Raw genomic sequence first — 18,430 nt, 5'->3', positions numbered from 1 at the left:
AAAAAAGGGCCCGTAATCAAAGGTGGGCAGCCCTCCCTCCCCTAACACACACACAGTGGACTTGACCTTGCAGTCAATCTCAGGGCTCCGTAAGAAGAGCTGACCCCAGACTCACATCGCACACACTTTGACCGCAGGGGCCCCTGCCTTCCTGACGGGGCACCTGGATGAGCCCTCACCGTCTTCCCTTTGGATTGAGGCAAGACTGGGAGGGAGGGGGACAATTCCACGTTGACACCCCGTTTATTCCCCACGAGCAGGTCCTGTGTTGGACGGAACAGAAGTTACTGTGCCCTGCTAACACTTGCTAGGGATTCTGGGTGGACCTCATTACCTCGGGGATAGAATCCGATCTGTGTTCGCTTCTAGGACATTCTCCCATCAATTCAGGATGCCTGGGCCATACTGACGACCGAGTCTTTTGAACTTTCTGCTGTCTGCGCACCTGCTGGTGGCTGGAAAAGTACCCCCCCCAGTTCGGTGACGGGCCTCCCTTTAATTTCATAACATCAAATGGGGTCCCTCATGTTCCAGCCGTCCACTCACATTTCCTGGTCCGTTCATGTCTCGTCCTAGAGGGTCCAACCTCCACAGCCTCCTGCCCGTCTTCTCTCTTAGCTGATCACCTTGCTTCCTGTTTCACTGAAAAAGAAAAAAGGCAAAAAAAAAGAGCCGTCGCGACACGTTCCTCCCGTCCCACCAAGCAACACACAGGTGCATCTGACGACGGATTCTGTCTTCCCTCCTGTTACCATGAACCGTCCGCTCTGCCATCTAGACAAACTTCTCTTCTTGTTCATTAGATCCCACGCCTTTAGCACACCGGTCCGGAAACGCTCCCCTCTCTCTCCTGCATAGTAAAACTTCTCCGCTCTTGTGGAACACTTCCATCTGCCTAGCCACGCACGGCACTTTCACCATTTAGAAGAAGAAGAGTAACACAGAAACACAGTTTTGACTTCACATCCATCTCCAGCTACAGCCCTGTGCTCGATCTTGTCTATGCTTTCCTCCCCGTATCAAAGGACACGGATGCCTAGAACTGCGTCTCCCCAGATGCCTGCCGCCAGCATTCTGGTGAGATTCTTCATGACACGTGGAGGACAGAGGGATGTAGGGCTCTCACTTAGGAGCAAGTAGCTCCTGGGCATCCTGACCTCCTTATTCATGCCTCAGGGCCTTTGCACATCCTGTTTCTGCTGCACAGGAACCTTTTTCCCCCAGAGAGACACATGGCTCACCTCCTTCTTTCCAAAAATGCCGTCATCTCACCTGGGCTGTCCTGACCATCCTCTTTAAAATTTCAGTCTGCAGCGCTCCTGGGTGAGTCCGTCGGTTAAGCATCTGACTTCGGGTCAGGTCATGATCTCATGGTTTGTGAGTTCAAAGCCTGCATCGGGCTCTGTGCTGACAGCTCAGAGCCTGCTTGAGATTCTCTCTCCCTCTTTCTCTCTCTGTCTGTCCCTCCTTAGTTCGTGCTCTCTCTCTCAAAATAAGTAAACTTAAAAAAAAATACTAAAAAAATTTTTTAAACTGTTCTTTCTCACACTCCCAAGGCTTTCTAGTTCCCTTTCCTGACTGACTTTCTTTTCAAATGTTTATCACCTTCTTATGCAAATTCATATTTCTTTCTTTATTGTTTGTCTTTCACCGGAACTTACACGCCTTTGGCAAAGGGCTTTCTGTCTGTTTTACCTGCTGTTAAGACAATGCCTGACATAGACTTCCAATTTCTTGCTGAGTGATCCAAATGAATGAATACGATGTTATTCAAAGCACTTTGTGAGGCGTAACTCCTAGGTTCTGGTAAGTCGAGCTTTCATTATTGTCATCGTTTAGATACCCTGTTTGTTTTCATTTCCTATTCGAGTTCAGAATGGGTGAAGAGAGGGGCGCCCAAGTGGCTCAGTACGTTGAGCGTCCGACTTCGGCTCAGGTCGTGATCTCGCAGTTCGTGGGTTCAAGCCCCACACTGGGCTCTGTGCTGACAGCTCGGAGCCTGGAGCCTGCTTCGGATGCCGTGTCTCCCTCTCTCTCTGCCCCTCCCCTGTTCTCACTTTCTCTCTCTCTCAAAAATAAATAAACATTAAAAACAATTAAAAAAAAAAGAATGGGTGAAGAGATGGTGAAAAATGTCCAGATTGTAGGGGTGTTTGTTTGCTTATGGCTATTTCCTTTGTTTCTTGTTTTTGTTACGGATTTCTGTTTTTACTTCAGTTTGCCTGGAGTGTGATGTTTGCCCTTGTTTACCTTCTCGAGTGTTCCACGGCTCTCTGTATTCTCCATTAGACGGTCGATTTGTCTGCATTATTGTCACTTGGAAAAAGTGACTCATTATGTTATTTTGGTCTTCCAAAATTTATTTTTTGTCCCCTTACTCCGTTACAAACTGAGTGGCTCAGCTCTCTGTTAGTATGCCTTCTGTGTATCTGTCCTTGTAGGGCTGGTTTTAGCTTTTAGGAAGAGTGGAGCTAGTGCATTGGGGAGTGGATATTCATAACTGTCAGGCACGGGCACCGTTGTGTCTCAGCTCCGGACTGTGCCCTTGTCACTGGGAAGCGTCCTCCCTTGTCTTTCTCGACGCCATTTTCCTGAACCCTCCCCTCGTTAGACTGTGACCTGCTTTCTTTCCCTTCTGCATTCGCTGCTGTAACCTCTGCTCACCCTTCCACCTTCAAAGATCTTGACTCTATTCAGGTATATTTCTAGCACACAGCACACTGCTTGGTTTTGCTCTGTGACCCAATCGTAGAGTGTCTTTTTCTTTATATGTTAATTTAACGCATTTACATCTGCTTGTTTGACGTCGTTTTATTTCTATTTCATATTATGCATTCTGTTTTTAATAGCATTTAAATCTTGGAAGCCTCGATGTAAAGGCTTCCTTTGATAACTCGTTAAAGTTATAATTAAATCCCAAGCCCTTAATCCTCCATTTCTTTGGATAAAATCCACTGACTCCTTGTCATAAGCAGTGACAAATGTATTATATTTCCTTCCCTTCCCCACCGCCAACAAGCCATTTTAATCTTTTTTTTTTCCCTAATATTTCCTCTCGTATTTTTTAAAATGTATTTCTCAGGGCACCTGGGTGGCTCTGTCGGTTAAGCGTCTGACTTCAGCTCAGGTCATGATCTCTCAGTTCTTGAGTTTGAGCCCTGTGACAGACTCTGTGTGACGGCTCTGAGCCTGGAGACTGCTTCGGATTCCGTGTCTCCCTCCCTCTCTAACCCTCCCCTGCTTGCACTCTGTCTCTGTCTCTCTCTCAGATATAAATAAACGTTAAAAAACTAAAAAAAAAAAAACAAAAAAAACAAAACGTATTTCTCTTTTAACTCATCCATCAGTTTTAGTGATCTGTCCTGATCTCTGGCTCTCTAATGAGGAAGCCACCATGCCTACAGTACGTATCAAACTTTATCTACCCTCCTCTCTCAGTTACTGTTATGTAGCTGTTACTGCATTGTCACTCTTGTCCTGCATTCTGTTCAGTATCCACGGTCCTAGTTTTGTTTTCCTCTTCGCCCAACAGTTAGGTAGGCGGTGCTCACAGCCTGCCCTCCCCTCTGGCTTCTCATCCATCTGTCCACGGTCTCAAGTGTCTCCTACAGAGGTGTCTCAGATCATTGTGTATTAAAAAAAAAATACCTCTGGCCTTTGAATTGAACAAGAGCCTGCTTGAGTTCAAATGGCCTTGGCTCTGTTCTCTGCCCTTGAGGACTACGCGGACTTCACTGAACTGTCTTCCAACGTTAGCCAGCTGCTGTTGGAGTCCAGCTGGAAGCTTCTCGGGTCCGAAAACACGGTCGTCTTGTAGGATGTGTCTCAGCGTTGATTGTTCCGTGCCGGTTGCTCCTAAGACACTAAGGGAGCGTATGTCTTTGTGAGTTGAGGAAAGTGTTCTACGATTATATGTTAAAATATTTATTGCATCTCAGGGCGCCTGGGTGGCTCAGTCGGTTAAGGATCTGACTCTTGGTTTTTGCTCAGGTAATGATCTCATGGTTCATGAGGTTGAGCCCCAAATCGGGCTCTGTTCTGACAGCGTGGAGCCTGCTTGGGATTCTCTGTCTCCTTCTCTCTCTGTCCCTCCCCCACTCATGCTGTCTCTGTCTCTCTCAAAATAAATAAATACACTTAAAACAAATGTTCCGGGGTACCTGGGGGGGCTCAGTCAGTTAAGCGTCCGACTTCGGCTCGGGTCATGATCTCGCAGCTCATGAGTTCAAGCCCCGCATCGGGCTCTGTGCTGACAGCTCGGAGCCTGGAGTCTCCTTCGGATTCTGTGTCTCCCTCTCTCTCTGCCCCTCCCCTGCTTGCACTCTGTCTCTCTCTGTCTCTCAAAAATAAATTAAACTTGAAAACATTTTAAAAAATAATTGTTGCATCCTATTATTTAAGCTCTCTGCCCTAGGGACGGTGTGGGTATGTTGGGGTCCCACTGTCGGTCTTGCCCATCTCAGACTTTCTCTCCAGTCCCTTGGCTCTCACCTCATTTCCTTCCGTCCTGTACTTCCCGCCCTTCTGATGCAGCACCGATGTTCCTTGTATTTCTTCCAAGGTGGCTTCATTCCGGGAGAAAGGCGCCTTTCTCGAGCTCTGCTGGCCCCTGGTTTACTCCTACCAGCCTCCTTGTCCTTCCTGGAAACCGTGTATCTTCTCTTTCCCATTTGCGTTACCAGGGCAATTTCTTCATTGCTGTGTTGACTTCATGGCGGTACATTCCTTCACAGTTCATCAGCTCTGTATCAATATTGTTTGGGGGCGGAGGGGGGGAGAATGTTCTTTGTCTGAAACTTGATTTTTCTGTTGTGTTCTTCCTTTCATTTCATGTAGTTTAACTGATTAGATCCCATATCCCCATTTCATTATATATGTTTTAAAGAGATGAGTTCTTCCTGGAGAAGTCACTGCGAAGTATTTCCCAGAGGAAGGGGGACGGGCTGTTCCTCGTTTGCAGGGCCTCCTTTGACGACGCGGGTTCGGGTGCGCCATGGGGTTATTTTGGTCTTCGTTTGCCCCACCAGCAGAGATTGTAGCTCGGAATCCTTACTCTCGGAACCCATCCTTCCTCACCAGCAAACATGGTGTGTTTTTCTGCCTTTCCAGCTTCGTAAGCACTTGCACAAATTACGATACGGCAAAGCACACCTGCCATCCGATTTTCATGATTGCCAACCTGAAGCAATCCAGGAGCATCACTGACTCTGAGACGGCTTCTCCACCGGGTTTTCTGGTACCTTCCCTCCCACGTCTCCAAATGCCCTGTTCGACCACCGCTGGCTCTGGGCAGTGCCCCATTCTGTCTCACAGCTTAGGGTTTTGAATCTCTCCAGAGTCACCAGAGAGGTGGTTTCTGCTTCCCATCTTCCTCGCTGCTGTCGGATCTCGCAGAAGCCACGAGAGAAACAAAGATTTTTTTGTGCCGTCGTGTGAAAACTAGATACCGTGGCGTTCGGACTAAGTTTAGAATAACTCGTTTGGGGTATCCCTTATCAGGTTACATCTTAGCACTCCCCAGACAACTTGAAGACCTGCAGTAAATCTGTTCTTTGATATGCTTTTATCAGAGCTGCTGTTTCTCAGAAGAAATGGATTTGCAAATGCATCGTAGGCACCGAGGGCTTCCAACCACACTCCTTCGCTCCAGCAGCTCCTCTTGGAAGAACCGCCCTACCTGCTGGAGCCATAAATACTCGGCGGGAAGATTTCATCAAGAAATTACGAACGTGGGTGAATAAGAGCAAATAAAAATTTTTTTTCCTAAAAAACGCCCACTCATAATAAGTAGCAGGTGTATGCATGGCTATCGTCATATCCGGAGATGCAACTAAACAGACACGCGGGAGTTGTCAATACTTTAAATAACGAGGATGGCTGTCCGGCCTCAAAGTTTATTTTAAACTCGTTCGGGACAGCATCATTGTATCCACGGCACAGGAAACCCCGCGCGGGGTAGCGCTCACCAGGTAAACGTAGCCGACTTCTGTCCACGATGGTGACAGGTGCACGAGGTCCGTGATGGTAACAGGTGCGTGATTGCAGCCTTCTCCAAGTCGTGCCGTAGTGTCCCACAGTGTCCTTCTCCCTGGGGTGCGGCCCCCAGGCTGGCATTTAAGACCTTGCAGCCACTTTGTGCAGACGCTTTCACTGCCTGTCTCTCACCAGCCTTCGTCTCAGACTTCCCCGAGTGGATGGAAAGAGGGCTCCCCGGGGCACCTGGCCTCCTCAGTGTCGGGAGACCGAGCAAGTCTTGACTTAACGCCTCAGTGCTTTCCAGTTACTCTTGTCTGCCTGTCACACCGAGTGGAGGGAAATCCCTGGAGAAAACACAGCAGGGACATTCATCCTAATCATGGTCACTGAGACTGTTTTTTCCCTAATCAGAATCAAAGTCGACCTTCATTAGCCTTCTTGGTCTTGCTTTTTGACACCAGTTGTGTCTCTATCTAAGGATGAATAATTCATATCAAATATCAGGTGGGTTTTCTTTGCTAAAAATAGTTCCCAGCGTCAAAAACAACAACAACCACAATCCATTTTCTTTCTTAGATTCCAGATCAGCAGGCTTTCTCTTCCCCCCACCTTTTCTTCTTTCAAAATAATTCAAGCATTTCAGGCAGATCAGAACATTTGTCGGAAACATTTTCAAGTACGTTTCTCCCCACGGTATCAGGACTTTAGGGTGTTTGCATGAATGGAACCCTGGCGGCTGGAGACAACCCTGCCTGCAGCCCATTCTGGACTGGAGGCTTTGTGAACATGTACTGGGGGTGGCAGATTACTTTTGACTGATTTCTGTCATGTCTGATTTTTTCCTCCTTGTGCCCGCTCACGCCCTTATGTGCTTTGGAGAACAAACACATCTTTAGAATTGACATAGGTTTGAGCATGTTTTGAGAAACCATGTTATCTCAAAGTACTGAACCTTCACCATCCAGTGGGGTGGCCAGGAGCCCATACAGCTGGTGATGTGTGAAATGCAGCTAGTCCAAATCGAGATGGTTGTGGGTGAAAGAAAGAAAGAAAGAAAGAAAGAAAAAGAAAATGAAGTCTCTTACTAGTAATTAGCTTACATTGGCTGCATGTTGAAATAATATTTCCTTCTATGGGGTTAGATAAAATATATTATTAAAATTAATTTTACTTTTTTTTTTTTTCTGCAATGTGGCTACTGGAAACTTCGAAATTTCATAAGTGGCTCACACTGCTTACAAGAAGCATTATATTTCTTTGGGACAGTACTGATCTAGACACTAGCCCAGGCTGATTTCTGAGTTCTGGGTGATGTGCGGGGTCTAGAAAGGTGGGAGAGAGAGGGGGAGGGTGGGAGGGGGGCTCCTGTTCAAAGAAAGGCAGCCTTAGTCCTACTTCCTGTGCGGAGTCACTGGCTGTGCAACCTTGGCCAAGTGACCCAGCCTTTCTGCACCTTAGTTGGCAGGGCTGTGAAAATGGATACCATGATGCCTCTTTCAAACATCGTGAGGGTTAAGTCAGGTGATAAATAGAGCATGTGGCATAGAGTAAGCCCTCACAAATTTGGCAAAACGAAAGGACTTTTAAAGCACATTTCTTATTTAAACAGTTCTGCCAGCACCATTCATGAAGCATCTGCTCATATGGAGCACAAAAAAAGACGCCTGTGGTGTCCCGGGTGGAGAGCACCGCATCTCAAACAGGCGATCCGACACACCTCCGGCAGGAAGGCAGGTGCACCTGGCGGCCGGGGTACGGCCACACCACGTACCCCCTCCCGCACAAGAGGTTGAACCCGTCAGCCCAGAGCTGCCTGCCAGCCAGCAGAGTTTCCCGTCACCCCCGGGCGACCGCGGACTGGCAATTCGAAGTTTTGTACAGCCCCGGTACTTTCCGCCCAGACTGTGCCGTCCCCTGGCCTGGGCATGAAGCCTTCGTGCTGGGCTTTCTCACGTTCTTATTTGTTCGGGCGAACATCCTAGCAGTCTGCACACTTTGAGGCATTTCACTTCACGTACCGAGACAGCGATTTCCAACAGTGCGACAGGGCCATCGTGGAGCATGATCTGAGAAGGTCAGGAAAGACGCTGAGTCAGGGCCAGGCTTCAGGGAAGGTGCCCAGCGCCCCCAGACCTCAGCGAGGCAAGGGCATCTTGATCTCTCAGGTCACCACGAGTGTTCTGGAGGGGCTGTGTCCTTTCTGGTACCTACATGGGACGCGAGACCTCCCACTTAAAACTCCCACCTTCTGGACTTTGTGACAGCCACGGTATTCACGAAAACGCCTGCTCTCAGAAAACTTTCTAACCAGTGATGCTGTGAATGCGTCCTTAACCCACAGAACTTCTCTCTAGTGAGTTGTTGGTCAAATCGCCCAAGAAGGAAGAAGCAGACAGAAGCGGACCCCTATGTTAATAAGACTTTCTATTGCTGTACGTGTTCCTGAATATATGTATCTGGCTGTTCTCACGTATTTGTGTTTTTAAATTTACTACGATGTATTTACTACGAGGAAGTACACGGAACTGTGCTTGCCCCGATGAGCCCTGGTGTTCACATCCTTGTGTTGTCCCCTCCGAATGAACTTGACCGTATGCCTGGCTTTGGCCAATGGGACGCTAGCAAGCAAGGCAAAGAGGCTTTCCATCTTTCTATATTGCATTAGTCTTTTGGGAACACCGTCTCGTGGAGCCCCGAGTCTCACGTCAAGAGCTGCGGCTGTGTTGCTGAGAAAACCACGTAGAGGGAAGGGTGTCCGGGCGGCCCCAGCCGGGTGCAGAGGCTGACCTGCATGGCCCATCCCCAGCAGCTCCCAGCGCCCAGCCCAGAGAGCTGACTCAGGGGGCGTGCCGTCACGGTCTGCACTCATTAAACGGCAACGCTGCTGGCCGTACGAGATGGAGAATCGAGACAGTACCACTTACAAACACTGCTGCAAGAAGCAAGAAGATAAAGTTACGCATCAAAACACGTGCAGTAAGGGTGGGCTGAATGAATCACCGAGGAAGTCCACAGAAAGACCAGGGGCGGGACAAATGACAAAGCCCCCGGTGAGGCCGGCTTCCAGAGAAATGCTCGGCATGGCGTCCGGAGCGGTGACAGGTGCACTCAGCTTCGGGGACCGGAACCGAATGAGGAGACACGAGAGCCAGGAGATCCACGGCGTCCAGAAGGAAAAGCACAACGGACCGCTGCTCCGAGCGTGGATACCAGGCAGGGAGAGTTGGAGGCCGGGCCAGCCTATTTCCCGCAGGCCTCCCTGGGTGGTGCCGAGTGCAAACGTCCTCTTACCTTGCTTAGATTGTGAGTGATGGAAACGCAATCAGAAAGTTGCACAGAACCAAGATACTCTGTCGCCGCCTACGTACCTGCACAGCCGGGACCCAGGTCCGGAAGGACCACTCTGCCAGTCCCCGAGGACCTCCCCCACTCCTGTCGCTGCCCCTGAAGATAACAATTATCCTGACTTTGATGGAAATCACTTTCTCACTTTCTTGTTACAACTGGACGCTGTGGAGTGCTGTTGCCGGGCTTGATTTTTATCTTAATAAAAGCATGCAGCGCATACGCCTCGGTAAACGCTTTGTTGTATTTAGCTGTGGATCATTCCTTCTCCTTCCTGTCTAGTTATGCACCTTACAAAGACATCTCTCTCTTCGAGGTACTTTTAGTTTCAGTTTGGGGCTGTGGCAAATAACCGCAAGAATGCGTATCGTCAAGCAGACCTATTGGTGCACGCGTCCGTGCAATGCTGGCGGGAACGTACTTAGGGGTGAACTGGCCGGCTCCCACGTGATCAGTGTCCTCGGCTTTAATTTTTTTTTTTTTTTTTTCAACGTTTATTTATTTTTGGGACAGAGAGAGACAGAGCATGAACGGGGGAGGGGCAGAGAGAGAGGGAGACACAGAATTGGAAACAGGCTCCAGGCTCCGAGCCATCAGCCCAGAGCCTGACACGGGGCTCGAACTCACGGACCGCGAGATCGTGACCTGGCTGAAGTCGGACGCTTAACCGACTGCGCCACCCAGGCGCCCCTGTCCTCGGCTTTAATACACGATGCCCAGGCTGTCTTCCAAAGTGGCCGGCTGGCGGAAGGCCCTCGGGCAGCTCCGGGAGGGTCTGTCCCTTCCCGTCCCCGGTCTCTCCGGCTTTCCGTTTCGGCCACTGTGTGCGTGGCAATTCTTGTTTTCTTTGATTAAGCACCTATTCATCGGTTTCTTGTCCCTTTGAAATCCGCGGCTCAGTTTCCGGCCTGATCATCATCTTCTTCATTAATCTGTAGGAGTCCCTTCTGTACACTGGGGAAGGGCCCTTGGTAAGGTCGATGCCCTGCAAATCCCTCCTCTTTGCTTCTGCCTCATCACTTTCCTCCCTGCCAGTGTCTTCGGGTGACCAGAGGACCTTGCAAATACTCTAGAACGATTTATCAAGTCTTTCTCTTTGCAGGTAGCACTGTTTGCATCTTGTTTAATTAGTCCTTCTCTGTCCCATGTTCAAGAACACATCCTTTCCCGGTTTTGTCTGAGAGCTCTATGTTCTTGCTTTCTTTTTCAGACCTCCAGGGAGTGTGCACGGGGTGAGGTGGCCCCTGATTTCCCATTAGCTCCCCGTGGGTCTCTGGTGACCCAGCCGCACTTATGGAAAAGACTTTCCTTTCACTGAGGCCAGGGTTTCCTTAGCTCGCGTTCCGTTCACACCTCGACCTCAGGGACCACTTTCGGGTGTGCAGAATGTGCACGCTGCCCCTCAGCTGCCCTCTGCGATGTCGGAAAGCGTTCCCCCTCCCCCTCTCTGGGAAAAAACCCGCCGAGCTGCGCTCCCCTGTGGGGCCTTCGTCGTCGCTTGGATCTGACTGAGCAAGTCTCGGTCGTACTGTGAGGTCTCTGATGGCCTGGGACCCATGTTTTCATTTTGTATTCGGCTTGTCTCTTGGGCTCAGCGGAAGTTGTGTTCCAGATGGCCTGGTTCACCACTACCAGAGGCAGACATTTGGTGGCTCGATTTTGAATACATGAGGTTTACCTTTGGATCTGGCGGGAGAAAGGGGGGGGGGGCACAGGCCAGGCGAGCGTGAGGCGTCTCGACGGGTCACATGCTCGCTACGGGGTCAGGGGCGTGTTCGCTCAGGGGGTGGTGTGCGTATCCCCACCGGGTTGAGGGGAAAGGGGACAGGCCACGACTGGGGGCGGGGGCCATGCCCAGCACAGAGAGGGGGTGTTCCGTGAGGTGGCAGGCACTCCAAGGTTTAAGCTCAGGTGACGCGAGCTGCAAATAGCACCCAGATGAACTCAAAACAGCTTCGAGGACAAGGAAGTGTGCCTTGTCACATACGGCAAGTTCGGGAGTCAGGGTGATTCCAGAATTAACTCCTCTCCTGGTAGCATCAAGATCGCGGGCTCTGTCTGTCTTCCCCTGCATGTTGGCCTCCCAGCAAGCTCACCCCCCGGCCCAGGCACCACGGCGGGCGAGGCAGCGGTCAGGCTGCCCCCTCCTCTCCGTGTCTCTCGTCAGCAAGGACCCCCTTCCCCAGAGGCTCCCGGAGGACACCCCTCGCGTCTCTTCTGTCAGACTGGCCTGGACTGCCCATCCCGATCCCACCGCCGGGAAAGCTGGATAAGACTCATCCTGTGGGTCCGGGCCGTGCCTACCACGTCCCGCAGACAGCCGCTGGGCTTCTGGGAAGTGGGGGGTGGGGAGGCACAAGAAGGTTTGAGTGCGGCCTGGTGGGACAGGAGAGGAGAGAGAGACCCACAGGCCCGGCGGCGTGGGTGTGTTTGGACCCAGGGAACCACCCGTCCCTGAGCACGGTGTAGCTCTGCTTTGTCAGGACCTGGGGGCAGATCTTCGGGACCTGCGTTGAACTCGTTCTCCGGACTCGCGCTGGCTGGAGCGACGGGAGTCCCACCCACACACTCTCCACCCGGGGGTCAGCTTGGTCTCCGTTCTCTCCCTTCAACTGGGCAACCACTGCGCCCGGGGCCGGTGACCTGCTTGCGACGTCCGCCTGCACGGGCTTTCACATCTTCACGTCCCAGGACCTTCTGTAGAGCGCGGTATTCCAGGGTGCAGGTCAGTCCCCTGCAAACTTACCCTGTAAAGGGCCGGGTGGAAAGTAAGTCAGGCTCGGAGGCCAGATGCTCTGCGTTTCAACTACTCAGCCCTGCGGCGACAGCATGGAAACGGTCACAGACAAATGGGAAGGGACAAGTGTGGTTCTCATAAAACTTTATTTACAACGGCAGGCAGAGCGCTGGATTTGGCCCACAGGATCATAGCTCACCGGTGCCTGGTCTAAACCGATCAGTAGTGCTGTTTCCCGTGGAAGAAAGAAGTCGGGGGAAATTGTGCGAGTCGTTCTTTTGTCTCAGCTCACCGTGTGATTTAAGCACTTGCTGATGACATTTTTAGAGCTAATGTCATTTATTGATTCTTCGATATTTATTTATTTTTGAGAAAGAGAAAGAGAGCGAGCGAGCCAGCAGGTTAGGGGCAGAGAGAGAGGCGGGGGGACACAAAATCCAAAGCAGGCTCCAGCTTCTGAGCTGTCAGCACAGAGGCCGACATGAGGCCTGAACCCACGAACCGTGAGATCATGATCTGAGCAACCATCAGATCGTGACCTAAGCTGAAGTCGGACGCCCAACCGACTGAGCCACCCAGGAGTCCCACGATGACATTTTTGATTGCCATTTATTTAGCAAGCGTGATGGGTTCCATTTTAATCTCTTTCTAGTTGGCCAACAAAGGGGAAACGCTGCCTCGAATCCTTTTCCCGACCATATAAAACGTCTGCTCTTTGGGTCTGGTTTGCCGCCTACACAACCGTACCAGAAATTTCTAATGGAATGACACCGTGGGTGGCTCAGACCCCAGTAATTCTTTCTGTTCCTATTTGTACCATCTCTGAAAGAGTGTGGACCTTCCGGTTTGTCAGCCACTAGCTTCAGATCTGCCCGGCCTTGCGGTTTTCACCATCACCGAGAGGCAGAGCCCCTACACAGCCGTGAGGTGGGCTAAGGATGCCGATGGAGTGTCACCAAAATAGAACAAAGAGCCTGCCGGCACCATGTGTGGTGGGGAATTCTATTATGTTCGAGCCAGCAGCACCGTGATGCTCGTGTGGCATCGACATTCCAACCAAAGCCGGGTGATTTTGCTCAAGAGAAACGCCCTCAGCTGCTGGGTCAAGAAAGGGAAGGGACCAGGCTCGTGCGGGGAATTTCCTGAGTGGTGAGACTAGGGGGAAGAAAACTCACGTTCAAGTCTCTGCTTGAGCCCCACGTCCTAAGTCGCCGAATTTTCTCTGAGCCTCCCTTTTCTGTAAAATGTGGACGTGAGGGATTGATGGCAAACCTGGCCCCGGCTGTCCCTCCCTCCACTGCACCTGTGCCCTTTCCAGTGCGCGCTTCGGCTCCGCCACTGAGAGGTCGAGCCGTGAGCCGGGGACCCTGTGACTCGCTCTGGCTTATCCAACGCAGCGGTGGCAGCGACGGCGGCGACCAGGGAGCCCGTTTGGAAGCTGGGCCCCTGGAGGCAGGTGCACATGCTCTCTCCTGCTTGTTTGTTGTTGCCTCAGAGCAAGTCCGGGCTGGCCTGCAAGGAGAACTGAGGCGTCCAGCTGGCAGCTCGCGGGGCCCGGGAGCGTGCTGCCCAGTGGCCCACGGCTCTCTAGAGGCAAGGACGACAGCACGGCCCAAACCGCCATAACCGCCCCCCGGCCACCCCCAGCCTTCCGTGCTGACCAGCTGAACCGTGAGCTCAACGGACGCTGTTTGGAGCCAGTCAAGTTTGGGTTGGTTTGGTCCACAAGAGCTGGCTTATTCTTGTTCTATCTCGTAGACGCTGTGAAGGTTTCCCAGAACGCTTTGTGCATCGTGCCTGTGAGCTGTCTCACCAGCCCTGTAACTTTCCATCAGCACTGAGATGGAGCAGAAGACGCTAATCAGTATGAACGGCCCCTTTGCTCCCCTCCGCTCTCTTGCTCCAACACACGGAAGAGCTTGCTTTTTCTTTTTGAAATACTTTGGGCAACCTGTGGCCTCCCTCCTGTACCCCACCGGTGCAGACACCGAGGAGGCGGGGGTTGGGGAGGACAGGAGGGAGATGAGTGAATGGGTAACACAAAGGCATCAAAATGGCTCTGCAGAAGTCAAGGGGAGAGCGGTGGGGTAATGGAGCGTTGCCTTTAGAGTGGGCGGTTGGGGAAGGAGGTCACGATGAGATGAGAACCAGTGGATGGAACACGCCGGGTGGATGGCATGTCTCACCAAAGGCTTGGAGCTGCTAAGCGCCTCGAGGTCCCGCCCTTCCATAATGAATTGGTGGAACAGGCAATGTCATTTGCTCACTATTTAACTTTACTGGCAGGGAGAGTGCCCGAGCCCCAACATCACCGGATTACGTATTTGGAAATGAAGAGCTTTAGGTGTGCATCCGTGACCTCTTGCTGTGCATCATGTCACCCCAAAACTTAGTGGCTTAACATACAAATGGTCGTTTATGACCTCTTGTGGTGTCTGTGGGTCAGGAATTTGGGAGCTGCGTGGATGGCTGGGTCTGGCTCTTTTGCCATTGCAGGCGGGTATTGGCTGGGATGGTAGTCATCTGAAGGCCCGAGCGGGGCTGGAGGCTCCACTTCTGAAGTGGCGGGGGTGGGGGGGCGTGCCCAGCTCCTTCCCCGTGGGCCCCTCCATGTGGCCGATTGAGTGTCTTCATGACCCAGTGGCCAGCCTCCCCCAGGCAAGAGATTCAAGAGACCAAGTAGGAGGCTACAGTGCCTTTCGGGGGTGGCTGTGGGAGCCGTGGACCATTACACGCCAGCCTTGATGCAGCGCAGGGGGAGAGGGCCACAGGAGGAGCGGGTCTTGGACACTGGCTACCAGAGCGCAGTTGCACTTTCCTAAGAAGCAAATGACGTTGGTGACTGCTGCCGGCCAGTGAGTTCGAGTCAGGCCATTCATGTCCCATGCAAGTTCCTCTCCCTGGAGGAGACGTGTCTGGCTCCTCGTCCATAAGCGGGCTCTCACTTCCCCTGGTGTGACACGAGAGTCGGGTCCAGAGCCTGACAAGTGCCCCTTTCTTTCCCTCCTCGTAGCCATCTCGTGTCTGCTCGGTGGCACGCATGAGAGCAGTGGATGAAAAGGGGACTTTGATTACTATAGACCTTGCGTGACATCCTCAGAGTAGGTCCACACTGGAGAAAACTTGGCTCAGGGTGACCCCACCTCCAGGGCAGAGGCAGACAGTGGCGCCCAGCTGCCCTCCACTCCCAGTGTTTGTGCTTTAAAAGTTAGTGCCCCCACCCCAGAGGGAGTGCCTCTGTCAGTTCATCTTTGACGAGCCCCACAGTCAGTTCGTTGAGTTCTCTGCGCTCGGCCCCAGTCGTGTACCGATGAGCCGTCCAGACAGGTGCACGGATGAAGTACGTGACCGTGGTCAGCCGTCAGAAAATGCGCTCGGGACCCCAGTCCACAGAGACGCAGGTGCGGGGGCAGCTAGCTCGGATTTTTGTCGAGTTTCAAGTATGCTTACAGGTTACACGTCAGTTACGTAATTTGGTCTAAATTATTTTCATTCTTCCGAAAATCAGCTTTATGTTTCAGAAGCGGGTCTTCCGTGTTCTACAAACGGGGGGACAGTTCAGGGTAACGCAATGAGTTGATGCATCCCTGGCATGAGTTGGTCACTGGCTACGTTTCTCTACGGCAATTCATCGGTAGGGCTCCCCGCGTGGGAGGTTGTTTTTCAGACAGCTCGGCTGGGTCCCTGTAAGTGAGATGTGGGAATGTGTCCTTTTCTCCCAGTCGACAACACCAGGCTGGGCCAATTGCAGTGAAGTGACACCCTTGGGTGGACAATGGGGCCTTACGGGGGCCAGCTGCCCTCTGCCAAGCCCCCTCCCTTGGCCTCAACAGCTCTCCTCCCGACGGCCTTGTGAAACTGCAGCAGGGGACGGACGAGGTGATGTTGGCACTGTGGGTTCATAACGAGTCGGTTGCGGTGGACGTGGCCTCCAACACAAATTCAGATTACGCACTCCGGAACCATCTTTCTCATGCCTTACTGTTCACAGCAAATATATTCATGCATCTAAGGATAAGCTATCTGATCCGGGGGCCGTGCCTTCTTAATTTATTTAATTATACAGCTGAACTCATCGTCCGAAGTGGGTGCGATTATGTGAAAGTTGTCACGGAGTGACTCCCTTCGCTCACAGTGTTGGGTAACAAGCACTTCCGTGCCGTGGGTGTGGGGTCCGCAGGCTCATTACATCTTCTCCTTACATATTATTTAACTTGGAAGCTAGCTGCCTCTCATGGAATGTTTTGTACGTGGGAGTGTTTGCTCCATGTGGCATTTTGCCAGGGCCACTGTGACAAAGCACCACGGAGCGGATGGCTTAAACATCCAGAGCACATTCTCTCGTGCCTCTGGAGGCTGGAGGTCTGAGACTGAGGGGTTGGTGGGGCTGGTTTCTTCTGAGGGTCTGAAGGATCTGTGCCAACCTCCCCCGCCGACCACGCACGGCCAGCTTCTCCTGGGGTCCTCCTGTGCCCGCCTGTGTGTTGGCATCTCCTCTCCTTAAAGGACACCAGTATCATTGGATTAGAGCCCATTTTAATGACCTCATTTTCTTTCAAATACCTCTTTGAATGCCCTATCTCCAAATACAGTTGCGTTCTGAAATTCCTGGAATTAAGGCTTCCACATGTAAATTTTTGGAGGACACAGGGGCGCCTGAGAGGCTCAGTCGGTTAAGCATTCAACTCTCGGTTTCACCTCAGGTCATGATCTAACAGTCTGTGAGTTCGAGCCCCTGTGCTAACAGTGCGGAACCCGCTTGGGCTTCTCTCTCTCCCTCTCTCTCTGCCCCTCCCCTGCTCATGCTCTCTCTCCCTCACTCTCTCTCAAAATAAATAGATAAACTTAAAAAAATGTTACAAAAAAAATTTGGGGGGGAGGGCACAATACAGCCCATTCCCCTCTGCTTAGTGCAGTTCAGCGCTGTTTCGCTAACCATATAGAGAATAACTTCCAGGGTATTGTCTTTACACAGAGAGTAAGACTACTGCCCCTGCATGATTTGGCGTCTGATGGGCCCTGTAAACTGGGGTGTCCTAGAGCGAGGAAGAGATAGACTCATGTAGATCGCGGAAATATGAACATAGGGAGACCCTGGAGGTCAGTGCTTGTTGAACCTTAACAGCCATGAGAATCACCAAAAAACTTGTTAAAGCCCAGATGTCCGGGCTCACCCTCCAGAATGTCTGCTTCGGGGGGTGTGGGAGGGGCCCGAGAATTTTAATGTCTCGCTGGTTCCCAGCCATTGCGTGCTGGTGCGCTGGCTTGAGCGGCGTTGGGACAGTCTATCCGGGGGGGCCCCCAGGGTGCCCCACGGCGGAGTGGTCAGGTGAGGGGGCCTTACGCAGGGGAAAGCAAATGGACTTTCTCCCCCCTTGGGGTATTGACTCTATAGTCAAAAATCTTGTGAGCGATGGCAGGCAGGAAAGACGAAATGAGACGGGTCTCATTCCCAGGAGATGTGCGTCACTGAGCGGGTTTCAGGCATGTCCTTTTGGAAACTTAAATGGTACCTGTGGCTTGGCCGGGACTATGAACCACTTATGAATGAATGTCATTGAGTCCTGGTGGAGAGTAAGCTCCGCTGTCATTTCTCAGGGTCCTTGACCTGCGCCGGGACATCTGTGGGTTCCCTACCCGTGCTGCCCCGGGCACGGGGCAAACCCCACTCGGTTCTTCCCCACCAAGGTTCACCCAGCACATTTGCATGAGGGTAAGATTTTGGAAAAATCTCATCCCCCCTGGACCCAGGCGTTATCTCCAAGAACAGCCAATAGCACTGACGGAAGTATCAGAGTTTTCTGTTGTCCTTGAGGGCTCGTCAGGACAAGTGGTTAATGGCCTTTCTGCCCAACTTGGCCAGGACGCGGTCCGTCAAGCTGTAAAGCAAGGGGCGTTGTCCCTGCCGGTGACGGAGCCGGTGCCTGTGTCAAGCATCAACCGCTGTCGAGCACAGTGGGGTGGTGGGGTGCTCACTCGTCTGTAGGGTCTGTGCCGATGCACCACACTGGGCGGATGCACCCTCGGGACTTTGAGGCAGGACTGGAGCCCTCTTCACTTACACGTCCCCCTGGCGGGCTGGGTCCTGGGGCGCTAGGGGGTGTGAGTGGAACATCCCACTCACGTGGGAGCCGGGGAAACGGAACCAGCATCTACACCCCACGAGTCACGAACTCCCCAGCCCTCCAGCCTCTCCGTATGGTGGGAGGGGGACACCGAGGTTCTGGGCGCCTGCAGCACGGTCTGCAGCCCTGTCCTCTGCCCTGAGCATGTCACCAGGGCGAGGAGATGACCCCCTCCCACGTGTGCCCGAGCAGCGAGGCTGCAGGCGCCCGGGCCTCCCCGCCTCGTCCCCCCAAGGCATCCCGTGGA

General features: G+C 52.3%; 1 protein-coding gene across 6 annotated transcripts in view; it reads left to right on the top strand.

Annotated features, from left to right (window-relative positions):
* AUH (AU RNA binding methylglutaconyl-CoA hydratase) overlaps nt 1-18,430 on the top strand; it is a 358,634-nt gene that overhangs the window by 326,913 nt on the left and 13,291 nt on the right. Inside the window, exon 11 of one of the 6 annotated variants that reach the window (XM_086684859.1) lies at nt 5,110-5,220. The exons of the other annotated variants lie outside the window; for them this stretch is intronic. Within the exon in view, the coding sequence (XP_086540985.1) occupies nt 5,110-5,205 (96 nt within the window). The 3' untranslated portion in view covers nt 5,206-5,220. Of the gene's footprint in view, nt 1-5,109; nt 5,221-18,430 lie in introns of those variants that run through there. 6 annotated transcript variants of the gene reach the window in all.

The sequence above is a fragment of the Puma concolor genome, chromosome D4, assembly GCF_028749965.1.
Source record: "Puma concolor isolate L17-30 chromosome D4, mPumCon1.1.hap2, whole genome shotgun sequence".
NCBI lineage: Eukaryota > Metazoa > Chordata > Mammalia > Carnivora > Felidae > Puma > Puma concolor.
Note: the sequence above shows the minus strand (reverse complement) of the source record. Positions and strands in the feature narration are given on the sequence as shown.